The sequence below is a fragment of the Epinephelus fuscoguttatus genome, linkage group LG8 (assembly GCF_011397635.1).
Source record: "Epinephelus fuscoguttatus linkage group LG8, E.fuscoguttatus.final_Chr_v1".
In the NCBI taxonomy this organism is placed as follows: domain Eukaryota; kingdom Metazoa; phylum Chordata; class Actinopteri; order Perciformes; family Serranidae; genus Epinephelus; species Epinephelus fuscoguttatus.
The window spans coordinates 10,349,481-10,363,675 of record NC_064759.1 but is presented as its reverse complement, the minus strand read 5'-3'; the positions used below and the strand labels follow the sequence as shown (position 1 = coordinate 10,363,675).

The following is a 14,195-nucleotide window of genomic DNA, read 5'->3' as shown; positions in this document are numbered from 1 at the left end:
AACTCAAGTGTAACAACCTCTGAGATATTAAGTCAGCTTCTGCGCTGCAGATGAGTGTGTGTTCATGGGTGCATTAATGCAATCATGAACTTTGTCTTTGTGAGGACTGATTAAAGTTTCAGACCAGGAGAGTGACGACATCTTGGACAGTGTGGAGAGTTTGGACAGACTTTATGTTCAGTGATTGAGTTAGAGTTTTGAGGAGTAGCCTTTTTAGAATAAGGTTTTCACATACAAGGAAGTTGCTTTGGTGTACTGGTGCGAAACATAAACATAAGAGAAAATGAAATTAAAAGTGAAAGCAAGTATTATCAAAAATTACAGTAAAAACATGTACAATATATCTGAATTAAAATGAAAGAGCTGTGCAGTTTTTAGAAGTGGTGTTAACGTGCAGAAATTTGCAAAACGTGTGCAAAGGTTCACAGTACGAAGTATACAAAGAAAATGCAGTGTATAGAGATAGAATCCCAAAGATATGCGTTAATGTAACGCATATTGGCAGGGCTCAAGAGATGGCAGGTGAAATATCTCAACAACTGTTTCATGGATTGCCATGATTTTCTTTTAAATTAAATTCATTGTTCCCCAAGGACGAATCCTACTGACTTTGGTGATCCTGTGATTCCTGTAGTGTCACCATAAGGTTGATATGTGGTTAAACACATAATTTGAGGTATGCTTGCTGAGTTTATTTATAACAGGCAATTTTCTAATGTGGGTTGAGAATGCAGTCAGACAGGGAAAGACAGGATATCATGTTCTGACGTAGAGTGACAGACCAGTTATTCTAGGTGTCATTCTCTTACGCAAATTCTGATTCTGGATGCACTGGAGCTCCGCAAGGACAATTTAGAACACGCTAATTTTACATTACATACCTGTGGGGAAAAAAATGCTCTTGGCACTTAGCTACTGGGACTAATTATGGACATTCAATGCAACTAGCTGTCGTACTGCTGCTTCCGCTATAATAATTTCTACAGTTGCACCCTCAGAAATAAGGTGAATAGAGACCAAAACCATTTTATGTACCAGGCTTTAAACATGTTTATTTCTGCTGTGACATTAGTCGTTTTCAAATGGTGGACTGTGTGGATTGACTGGCTTTCGGAGCCAACCTCAAGTAGCCATTTGAGGAACAGCAGTTTTTGGCATTTAAACGCTGGCCTCAGCTTCAGAGGTTGCCTCTTGCGTAGATCTTGTCTTGATAAATCAGGGTTCTCTCACAAATAGAAGTACAAACATTTATCAATTTACCTTAAATGAAAATAGAAATAGCAAAGATGGCACTAAGGGGCTCTGAGCTTGTGAGCTCTTTAGTGTAGAATCTTAATGTTGGCTGGATTGATTTCCCTTACGCAGCTCAGTGGATGAATCGCAATCAGGGTGGTTAAAATCCACAAATAAACATGAACCAATTGCTTTGGTTCATTTGCTGCAGAGACTTTAGCAGCTTAATTAGTGTATATTTGAAGGACCGGAGTATTAAGGTCAGATAGAAAGACACATATTAACATTATCTATGACTGGTTATATGCACTCAGTATTGAGTGCATTAATAGCTTTTTTTTGCATGACCAAACAGCCTAATCAGATCAGAGGGTGTTTCATGTTTAAATATGTCTGAGGATGTGTAAAGGGGAAGCATTGTGACTGACATTGCACCAAATATGTGGCTTCCTGTTACTCCTGCCTGCTCAGTGCAACACACTTGTTAAAGTTGTGCAGTGTCACGTACTGTATGTGTGTGCAGTGTTTGCCTCAGGGCCATAAGACGAACAAAACTACATTTGTGTCGGCTGTTTTTTAACAATACTCGAGGTTTCTCAGGCATCTGCGAAATGTCTTTGTGGTTTGTGTCAAGTTTATTTCAGTAATCAATGACTGCAATGTGTTATCACGCTGTTTAATGTGGTCTGTGAAAATAATGGCAAGCGGGTGACAGAATAACTGAACAGCACATGCAGTCTTTGATGTGACCTCTTATTTGGAGGAAGGTGGCACCACCGTGTGGTCAACTGGCAGCTTGCAGTGCAAATTGAAAGCCAGGAAATTGACCCGGTGGCTCTCAAATACTACAATTTTTATTATTTCCTCTCCACAGCAATATAATATTACATTTCATAAATTACATAAGAACATAGCAGTGAAAACAAACATATTCATGCATCAGACAGTCACACTTTGCATTAATTTAAAATCCAGTTAGCTTAAAATTTTACAAGACCATCAAACACCACGCAATTTTAAGAAGCAGAACCAGCTGGCATACTTAAATGTAGAGACTTTGCTAAGGTTGAACTGGTACAGTATGTTGTTTTGCCAATATTTTGCCCAAAGGTCCGTAGGATGTGAAGATGCGGCCTTTTATTAAAAGGTTTTGATCAGCTAAATATGTCTTTCCTCACCCTGCCTGATGAAGCCTTTAGCATTTTAGTGTTCCATGTAGAGCTGCAAGTATAAATCAATCAATTGATTAGTTGTCAGCTGTGAAATTAAAGGTCCAGTCTGTGCGATTTTGGGGGTTATTTGGGCAGAAATGGTCGTCAAAGGTCAACCTCAAGGTGACCTCATCTGTCTCATTCTCGTGAACGTGGTATCACAAGAATACCTGAGAACAATTCCTTAAATTTGACACAAACATCCACTTGGACTGAAGAATGAACTGATTTTGTGGTTGAATGTCCAAGGTCATTGTGATCTCACAGGATATCTTTTTTGGCCATAACTCAAGAATTAATTTGCTAATTATGACAAAACTTCACACAAATGTCTGATAGGATAAAATAATGAAGTGATGGTGTTTTATATCCAAAAGGTCAAAGGTCAGTTTCACTATGACATCATAACGTTCTGCATAAATCACTTTTCCAGCCATTACTCAGTGTCATATCTTAGGAACTGAGGGGGAAACATTTGGTCAGACACTGAATTAGAAAAAGAAAAAGATCCTCTGCACTGTCAGGGTTAAAAAATGTGGGTGAAGTATCCATGTTTTCACAGACATGGATGTAAACTGTAAGAGAAACTTGACTGGTGCGCAAAGGCATACAACTATGGGGTGGTAATTCTAGTATCGGAGAGGAGGACACCTCTGTGGATAATTCGGCTCCGGGTTAAAACCTCCTTAACAATGAAAACTAAAGTAATTCTAGCTGGGAGAAGTTTCAGCCGGTTGCAATATACAATCACCACTAGACGCCACTAAATCCCCTGAACCTTTAATTACCAACTAATTTAATAATCAATTAATTGGTTTGATTGATAAAAAAAATCAAAAATCTGTGATTCCAGCTTTTAAATGTGATTATTTTCTGGTTTCTTTACTCTATGACAGCAAACTGAATATCTTTGGGTTGTGGATAAAACAAGACATTTGAAGATGTTATTCAGGGCTTTAGAAAATACTGTTCAATATTTATCACCATTTTCTTTCATTTTATAGACCAAACAACTAATCGATTACTAGAGAAAATAATCGGCAGACATATGGACAATGAAAGTAATTGCTAGTTGCAGCCCTAGTTTCATGCAGCCCTGAAAAATAAGATCCAGCAATTTTGATGACTGATGAATCCCTGGTGTTTTGAGTATTATTTTTGGCAAAAACTGAGTTAAATGTCTGTCACAAAATCTGAGAAGAAAGTACAGGTGATGAACAGCTTTTGTTGAAACATATTAGTATAGGCCTACTAATAACATACCAGTCCAACCCCAACTCTTGTACAGTAACAAATCCCGGAGACCCGCAGTGCTAATGAAGCTGAAAGGCACCCCAGAATGTCAACATGGTGTCTGTTAGAAAATCATCTGTGATATTTAAGCTGACACTGTCTCCCACTGTGAGGCTGACCATCTTGGCCACCCACACAGGGCCCACTGTTGTGTTCGGGAAGGTCCCCTCAACCAGATGTATTTCGCTTTTACCAAATGAGGCATTTCTTTTCAGAATCACAGATACGGTTTGACTTTTCTTTTGGAGCTTGCTGAAGGTGACCTGGGCGTACATGAAGTAGAGGCCGTTCTCTGTGCAGTGGATAGAGTCGTTCTGCAGGATGAGGGAGCAGGAGGTACATCTTTTGTATAAGTCTTGCCAAGGTTGACTCTTCGAAGCTGTAGGGGATTTGGCAAACCTTTGGTTAGTTGCTCAGGCTATACATTTTCACGTCACACATAAAAACTTAACACTGGGACATGTGAGACCTCTCTTGCCCAAACTGTAGCTCTGTAACCTACCAAGGCCCTTTGAAACAACTCTAGTTGAATAAATACATCAAGTAAACGAGGTTGATGTTTCAATTAATGGCTAATTTCTTTTCATTTGGCAGACTAAGCATCCCCTGACAAACTGTCTGATGATGTTTGTTGCTGTGGGCTGTAATTATGCCTGTAAGTCAGCGCAGCCCACATTACAGCTCTTTGTCGGGTTTGTTGAGGTTTTAGGAACCCACTTCACAGAGGAAAAAGGCAGTGTGGTGGGCGGAACGAAATGCATGAGACTGGAAACATGAGAAGCCTGTATGTCTATCTCTGGCTGTGTGTGCGTGTAGATGAATTGTTTGTGAATGTAGTAGTTTATCTCTTTGATATAACAGTTGGCAAATGTACTGTAGTTTCTGTTGAAGTGTAAAAGTAGATGAGGTTGTAGTACAACTTTTGGTAACGCTTTAGGGATGATCATTAGACTGACGTGGCACCTGGCACGAACACGAGAGAGTCTGTCATCATTCAGTCAGTAATGAAATGCAAAGTTGACATTGTTTGAGGTGTCTTTGTTATGATGACTTGAGATTAACCAAGACAACATAAGCTGTGACTCAAATGCCATAACAGGCCTAATTATTAAACTTAAAGTCCTCATTAATTAAATGTAAAGTACATTTTCCCTGTTTAATCCTGTGTCAATGTCTTGATTGATCATTGATTTTTTGTTATATGTCGAATACATACAAAAGAAAAGTCAGTGTCAGAGTATTTTTACATCAAAATCACTGTCTCTTCTCGTCTTGTACAGTCAGGTAAAATTTTTAAATGTTTGATGACTCATCCTGCACTCAGGGGCGTTTACAAAAGTTCATCCAGTCAAATGAAACTTTGAGTGACTAGACACCGGTTGTATAAATATGCAACTTAAGCATTTGTTGGTTGGTGTAGCTCACAGAGCAATATGGAATAAGACAGGAAGAGATGTGTGTTTGATATCAGTGGGTAAAAACCAGGCCTCCAGGAAAATTGTGCAGCCTTGCAGCAAATTGGCTACTCGTGGTACTGCAGCGAAAAAATCCCCTGCGGCCCAAAAAGCTAAAAAGCATTCCCCCTGTAAATGAGACATCTATAAAACTGTTGACAGGACATCTTAAATTACAAACAAGGTCAATTATGACTCTTTCTATCAGAGTATTTGATCCATTGAGGTTTTATATTCGTAAAACTTCCCTTGAGCCAAGAAAAGCTATTTAAAAATCTGTGACGTCATTACAATGTAAAGTCTGTGAACTGAGTGGGAACTCGCAGTTAACATCAGATTAAACTGTCATGTGTGGTTGGTTTTGAAACCAGCCGTCACTGGACCATTGTAAAGGTCATGTCATGTCATGAATGTCATGAATATCTTCGGTGACCTCAACAGTGGTACAATTTGGATTTATCATAAAGATGTCATTAAGTTTGAGGGAGAACAAGAAATCCTATTTTTGTTGTTGTTGCTGTTTTTGTTTTGCCCAAAGTACAAAATGTACATGCTGAGAATGTTGGAAGCCTCCATTTTAGGAAGAACAAGTAATCCTTCTAGTTGTTGTTGTTATTTCATTTTGGCTCCAAGTACAAAATATACATGCATATGACATGAATATGTCAGAGCCCTCAGTTTGAGGAAGAACAAGTAATTCAAGTAGTCAACGGGTTTTTTCCCCAAGTACAAAATGTATTGTTGTGTAAAAACACCAAAAGAAAAACAATCTCTTAAATGATCTATTGCTGTTGTTGGGGTATTTAAAAGTATGACATTTCAATGAAAAGTCCTGAGTGTGTCACTGTTTGTGAGGTCAAGAGAATTACTCATTAAAAAAGACTTAATTGACCAAATGACACTTAATGCCAACAGTCATAAACATTAATAAAGACTCCTTCACGTTAATGACAGATGTCATGTCATAGCTATGGCCGTATTGTGACAGTCTCATGCACATCCCTTCAATAAAGTGTTACCCAACGTTTTATATGTGCAAACAATCACTTAAACATGTGACATCATCTTTTTCCTGTGCTCCACCCACCAGTGAGAAGAATAAGGACAAAAATAGGAACACAAAAACTAACTTGTGCAGAATTGTGTGTGTTCATGTCGGACCCCATCGCTCATAGCAAGAACCTGATACGTTTTCAGGGACCCACTGAGAACTCTTTCTGTGTCAGCCTGAATATCTCACTTAAAAATATCAGTTAAAGCATTCATATGGGGAGCTACTTTGTTGTTATTTACTCTATGGTGCAACCACTTCCCCTTTATCTGCCCTGTCATCATCTGCTTCACTTAAAGACTTCCTACGTTTCTCAGAATGACTGTCAGCAGCTCCCAAAGAGCATGTCTGAACTTGCTGCACCCGGCATGTGTGGGTGTCAAGTGTGGCAGCAGTTTGAGAGTCAAACTTTGTACTCAAAACACATCTTGCATTTTGGTCAGTTGAACCTTCTTTGGGCGAGACAGTGGCATCGCTGTCTCTTTATATAATGTAGTTTTCTCTGTATGACCATTGAAAGTCTGTTTGCCGTGACAGCTCTAGATAGAGGTACTCACTCCTAGACAGTGACAAAAAGCCCCTTACATTGTGTATTATGTTTTAGACAGTTGAAAATGTTTCTGTTGCCATTGGAAATATCAAAACTTGACATCTCTTTGTTTATTCTAGACCAGATTTTCATAGAAACAATCAAACTGAGAAATGTGAGATGAGGAACTGAAGATTTAAATATACAAAGTACATCACTAAAGCATTTTAGCCACTTAGAAACATGCTATCTAAAAATACTCATATCATCAACACATGAGTTTACCGCACAAGAGGAAGCAATGAAAATGATCTGAATAATAACAAGAAGAGGAAGTGTACTTACGCTTGACCAGCTGGATGTATGAGAGAGAGGATCCTGTAAAGAAGCATTTTAGAGGTTATTTGATGATGCAGTTACTGGAAATGTTCAAAGTAGTCTTTTTTGAGCGCTGGTTCCAGGTGGATGTAACTTCTTCTTAAAGGCTTGAGATATTACTCTTTACAGGGTTCCCACAGTCATGAAATTACTGGATAAGTTATGAAATTAGAAAAAACTGTTTTCCAGGCCTGGAAATGATTTTGAATTAACAGGATGTTTTAGAAAAAAATTGAATATAAATTATTTTGGCTGTTTTTTAAGATATGTTTAATAAAAATTCCAAACATGTCTTAATGTTACGTGAAATATGCTCCTTGTATTACTGATTTGAAATCTAGCATTGTGCTGCGCGACCGTTGAAACGTCACTAGTATCATCTGATACGCAGCCCAGACCAGTAGGCTATCAGGTAATCGCCAAGAAAAGCGACAGAAATGTGGCGTCACACCAGGAGAGAAACAAGTAAAATGCCAAAAAGCTGTGGCACCAGGTGATGCCCCAGGAAGAGCAGCTGTTATTGCTGTAACAACTTACAGGGATCCTGAATAATGAAGAAATAAAGAAATCAGGATTCGGGAGTGCACAGCATCAGGCACGGTCACAAAACAATTTTTAGACGTCTATAAAATAAACGTTTGTTTATGAAGAAATGATGCATACAAATGTGTCAGAATTAAACATGTTAAATTTCATTGACATCTACAGGATCTTTGTGTTTCTATCCCCTCAAAAGGTGCGCGACCTCGACGTATTTGCGAAGTGCTGGCATATGCTGATCTGCAGCTAGTTGGCGGCAAGAATGTCTAATAAGCGAGTTGCTTAAATGCCTGAGAAGTTTGTGTTCAGTAATGTCTGGCTATATCGCTATATAGGATGGCCCATTTTTAACTACTTTAAGTCATGGAAATAGGGTGAAATATAATGGAAAAGTTTAATGTGTGGGAAGACAGTAGTGACAAACTTACGTATAGACTTTAAGGGAGCTGGGACAGTGTTGACTGCAAGAAAAAAAAAATTCCAGTTTCATTCGTGTAAATGTGCCACGTTTTTACATTTTTATTGAAATACTCACAAGATCTTAATTTGTGCAATAATGTGAGGTTGTTTGAAGTGACATCTAATTATTGTACCTGGTGGACCTGTTGGACTGACAGAACCTGGCTTCAGTGTAGTGACTGTGCCCTAGAAAAGAGAAAACCATCATCATCATATTCATCTTCATCATCTTGTTATTTTGCCATCTGGTTTGGTGGGAAATGTATATTTTTTCAGCCCTTTCTGTGAATTTTGGTAGGATTTTATAAGATACAATGTAGGAAAATCCCACACAATGAAGGAATCCTTAAGTTTAACTGGAAAAGGTAAAGATAACCAAAACTAAAATACAACTTCATTCAAACTGTGTGGTACTTTTTGAGGTGGTAGTTTGTGGCACTGAATCACATTATATAGACATTTACTACACTGAGGCACCTAGGAGTATCCCTGTTTCAGACATAGCTCAGATCCAGCCGCGACATCACATCAGTCACGACGTTGCTGCCCCCTAGAGGCACCCTCAGGGAGTCTGGGCTTCATTTAAAGCAACGAGCTGAACTAAGAACAAATCTTGTTGAAATGAATACAGAGATTAGACAGGAAGTGCTTCGTGATGGCATAAAACACAGTGAACAGCCACTTCTTTTGCACATACAGTAGTAACATCATTCAGACATTACTGTGTGTTTTTATGTGACATCATGAGAATTACACGAATGGAATTTTTCAAGCACATGAGACATGACTCCACGTGATGGCATTCAACACTAGGCAGTCTAAGTAGTAGTCCAGCTACATCAGTATTCAGACATTGAGTAACGTGTTAACCGATGACTCTCGAATCTAAATGTAAATTTTCTTGTCTCCCGTGACAGATGTACTGACCTCAGTTGACTTGGGTTTGATGGAAAGGACTAGTGCAGCCATAACCACCATGGCCACAGTGAGGATACCACACCACACCTGCAGCAGCACATACTTCTGAGAGGACCTCGACTGACCCTCCATTCTGTCAAACACAGACACACACACACACACGTACACACATTAGGTTTGTCATATATTTGTACTGATTTTAATGACTTCCCTGGAGGCTTGACATAATGTTAACATCTGACTCTTTTTTTTTACTTCCTGGCCCTTATTGCGGTTCTGACTATAACTCTTACCGCAAGCTTCACTGTAGACATCTGGTGCGACTTTAATAATAATAATTACTAGTTTTCAGATTAAGATTTTACTTGAAAAAGAATATAAAAGATCGAAGCTCCACCAAAGAGGCATTTTTCCTCTGAACTTCTCAGATAGTTGCATTTAAACAACTGCTTGAGGTCCCAAAATGATCAGATTTTTAAAAAACAAAAGCAAAGACTTGAGAAAAAGCTAAAAAAGGAAGACAAATTTTTGTAGAGGATCTTTGTTTTTCTTTTTCTCTTACTCTTCGATGCCCCTTCAGAGTTATCTTGTAATTGTGACAGTAATGCTCACACACTGATGCATCTGTATTCACAACCTTATGATGTAATAAATGGTAATAAGTCTCTCACAGAGTCCATTTTACTCTTGAACAAGTTACTGTGATTCGTCAGGTACGTTTTTCTGATGATAATTTGAAGTACGATTTTGAACGCAGGACTTCTACTTACAAATAATCATTTTTCTGTTGAAGTACTTGGTAACTGGTGCTTCAGCTTAAAGTAACTATAAGTAACTTACCGAGTGTTACCATGAACTTTGTTTTTCTCGCATGCCTACAATCGGCTGTGCAGGATACTGTTTGTTCTGATTGTGATGTTTTAGCAAAAATGCAGGTGTTTGGGAAGTACTGACTGTACGACTGGATAAATGGGACTTGGATTATACTACACAAGTTATGTGAGAGTTTGTAAACTGATGTTTTGTTATAGTTTTGCTGTTGAACGCTGTGGACATTTACTTAAATTCATGAAGAATATTCTAAGTGGTAGGACAGTAGACAAGTTGACAGGACAAGTGTTTAAAACCTGTCTCTCTACTCGTGTTTCTCCTCTCAGTGAATGAGTAGCTGTACTTATTTATCTCTTATTTGGTAAATAATATGTTAACACAACTCTGAGGAATAACAAGCAAAACTCAGAATGTAATAGATGCTTTCTGTCCTTTAACCTGCAACTCTAAAATCACTAAGTATAACTAAACCAGACTACACACAGCAGCAGGGCCACATGTATGAGATTAGCTGTGATGCACGTCATGTACCCTCAGCTCATAGCCACCATGCTGCCACTTCTCTACAATTTAACCTCAGTGGGAGTTGGGGGGTTTTCTGGAACCTGCACAGAGTAGCATGTCAGCCCGTAGTTTGTGGTTCGGTTGTTTTTTTGTAATGATATCACAGAAAGTCATCAAAGGCTGCTGAAATACCACTGACCCAGAACTGTTTTTTCAAGTGGCTGTCAGTCAAACTCCAAACCTTTCAACAAGAATGTTAGGACGGTCCGCAGGTTATTTCCACTAACATACTTTGCATACCAATCCAAGCACGTTGCTCTTCTTTACATTCCACTGCATACGATGTATAACGAGCAGTGGGCGTAACACGTTTAGCATGTGAGACAGTGAAAGGACTAGTTGAAAACTAATCTCAGTGTATCTTTATTGAAGCTGATAAATATGCTAAATTATTTATTTGCCCCCATCTGATGAATTTTTTAAAAAAAAGTCTGAACTGGAAATAAATATTTCTGACCAGCAGCTGTGGGAAAAAAATATTAACCCAGTTCTTATTTGAAAGTCACACATTACAGTGAACAGCAGCGTATTTCATGTATCTGTGGCTACTGAATGACTCAAGTGTGTAATTCTACATTGCACCCTAATTTGTATAGAGTGTGTCATGAAGGTTGAGCGCTGATTTCTCACTAATTGAATCCAGATAATATCCCAACAAGTCGTATTAAACCTGTTTTTCTGCACTGACGTGAGAGGCTTTGACTTTTGACTCCCCACTGTGGGATTTGATGTTCAAAGATAGATGTTTTTTAGAACTCCAAATTTTAAATTGTACCAAAACATGTCATTATTGACCTTGTTATTGTGACCCTGACACAAATATTGTGGAAATACTGAAAAAAAAACAAAAACAAGACAAAAATCCTTGAACACATGTATTCTTCTGATCACACATAGTTGCATAGTTTGGGGATTTCAGCATCTAGGCAGTTATGATCATACCCACAGACTGATAGATGAACACCTGATAAAGTCTAGTAATGTGAGAGATAAGTAAAACAAACAAACAATTGAAGTAAATGAATTGACTAAATCTTAACTCACCCAGTGTGTGCTGCACTCTCAGTGTCCAAAATCATCTGCTGCTTCTCTTTGATAGACATGTCAGATTGACAGGGCTTTCCCTTTTACATGGGCCCCGTAGTGAAGATATGATGGAGTTTTCCCCCCCCCCGCACAGAAAGCTGTGGTTGGACCAAATGGAGGAAGGAGACTGTGGTGTAGGTGGCTCCACTTGTGGATGACAAAGAGTATTGCAGGCGGGATGAAACTGAGAAGCACCACATAACAACTAGTGTGAAACTTTTATTGGATTAATGAAACCAAATTGCAGTTTCACATAGTATAACTTTGATGTAGAAATAAATGGCTATCTTCATTTCCCCTGAAATGAAACAAATATCTATGAACACAAGTTGTTAAGAAGCTTATGTTGAATAAGATGAAAACAGTATTGTCATGACACATAATAGAAATACGTCTGTGGTTCAGCCCCCCACTGACACATTAATGTTTGTTGTGGGTGGTTTGTGATTTCCCATGTTTATAGGTCACTCACCTCAACAACTATGACAGGGACTTTTTCTTCACACACTGTAATGCAGCACGTTATGGCATCCCCTTTTGACATCCTCCTGCCTCATTCGGTCTCTCTGCAAAGACTGATTTCTCAGTGAAAGCCTCAGTACATGCAATATCAGCTAAACAAGTGTTTACATGTGTAGTAAATGTAAAGTTCAAGGGTCAACAAAGCTCCAGTAGAATAAATGTAAGCTTCAAGTGCTGGAACATAACCCAAATATAGGTGTTTAGATACATCTGAGGATTGTTTCTCTGGACAAATTGCATGAAGTTAGTGTAACAGAGGTTTTATCTTAAGTGGTTTTAAAAAAGGGAAGACAAAATTAGTAAAAAAAATAAAAAAAAAATTGAAAAGGCTCAGTTTATACAAACAACTAGTCATGAGTTTACATACACTGCTCAAAAAAAAATAAGGGAACACTTAATGGTAGTTAAACTTCAGAGATATCAATCTGTCCATTTAGGAAACACAAGTGATTGTGAATCAGTTCCAGCTGCTTTGGTGCAAATCAAAGTGACAACAGGTGCAATGGAGAGTCAAAAGCAAGACAACCTCCAAAAAGGAAATGGTTTTACATGTGGTGGCCACAGACAGTTGCTCTCTCCTTCTCCTTCCTGACTGATTCTTCTCTAGTTTTGTGTTCTACTAGTGTCCTTGTCACTACTGGTAGCATAAGGCTGTACCTGCAGCCCAGTCAGGTTGCACAGGTAGTCCAGCGCCTCCAGGATGACACATCAATACGTGTGGTTGCAAGAAGGTTTGCTGTGTCTCCCAGTACAGTCTCAAGAGCATGGAGGAGGTACCAGGAGACCGGCCGTTACCGTCCAGGTCTGGGAGGAGATCCCCACCATCCACCGACTCATCAGGAGCATGCCCAGATGTTGTCAGGAATGCACACAGGCATGTGAGGGCCATACAGACCACTGAGTCACATCATGAGTTGCAGTGATGAAATTCATGTTAGTTGGATCAGCCTGTGATTTAAATTATTAATGATTTTCGGTGTGATTTTGAATCCAGCCCTCAGTGGATTGAGGATTTTGGATTCCATTGACCGTTGTTACGTCATTTGTTCCCAACAAACTACACTATGTACATCATTAAAGATTTTCAACTTGAGTAATTCGTTCATCAAGATCTGATGTGTGATTTAAGTGTTCTCTTAACTTGTTTGAGCAGTGTATAAAGTAACTAGCTCCAAAAGAGTAATTCCCAGCTTTCTGAAGTGCTTGAACCCCAAATTTTGATACATTTAGAAAATTAAGATATGCCACATCAGCAGTGTGGGGTAAAATTTCACCTGCAAAATGACCATTTGTTCATCAATTGCTCATCCTATGTTACCTTAAATATGTGAAGAACACTTTGTTCTTAGTGCATGCCTCCATGGTGAACGAGGAATCCAAAAGAGGTGAACATTCTTAAAGAATTGAAGTCATCGGGGCTGTGTTTAACGACCGCAAAACTGTATAAAAAAATCAGTTTACAAAGTCACACAACTCTTGCAGTATAATCCAAGTCTCGTTCATCCAGTTGTACGCTCAGTGCTTCCCAAACACCTGCATTTTTGCCAAAACATTACAGTTTGGCTCATGAGTAGCACCCTCGAACATAACGGAGCATGTGCATGCATACTGTATGAGCTGCATATACTGCATTAGTTGTGTGAGAGTTTGTAGACTGATGTTTTGGTATTCTCCTGCTGTTAAACTCGGTCCCTGTTTACTTCAGTTCATGAAGAATGCCAATATGAGGTTTCAGCATCATCCAAAGAAACGTGTTTTAAGTGTAAGATTCTCTTGTTTCTTTTCCCCCGGACAGTGTTGCTCATTGAGCTGTAGTGATGTACGTATGTACATATAGAACAACATCGCAAAACAAGCAGGACATATAAATAGCAGCAGCAGAAAAGAATTTAGTGTCCACATGTGTATGTGTATGTATCAATCATCCATTGTTTTAATTGGTTACTTTTGGATGGTTGATATCTTGAGAAAGCGTCATGTAACCAAAGCTTTAATACTTTTATAGATAAATCAACGCAAAGGTTTGTGTAAGAATTCAGTTTTTGTTTAAGGTTTATATTTTGTCCTAACTTTAGGATGTATTTTTTCACAAAGAACAAGGACTGTGAATTTTATATACATTTAAT

At 38.6% G+C, this 14,195-nt stretch overlaps 1 protein-coding gene across 1 annotated transcript; it reads right to left on the bottom strand.

The window, feature by feature from the left end:
* Positions 1-1,989: 1,989 nt before the first annotated feature.
* Positions 1,990-11,596, bottom strand: LOC125892706 (uncharacterized). Its single transcript, XM_049582865.1, has 6 exons — positions 11,506-11,596; positions 9,076-9,199; positions 8,283-8,334; positions 8,118-8,150; positions 7,117-7,149; positions 1,990-4,116 (listed from the first exon to the last, which is right to left on the bottom strand). Exons 1-6 carry the CDS (start codon positions 11,562-11,564, stop codon positions 3,758-3,760), a joined length of 660 nt encoding a protein of 219 aa, XP_049438822.1. The 5' UTR covers positions 11,565-11,596; the 3' UTR covers positions 1,990-3,757.
* Between the last annotated feature and the right edge of the window lie 2,599 nt (positions 11,597-14,195).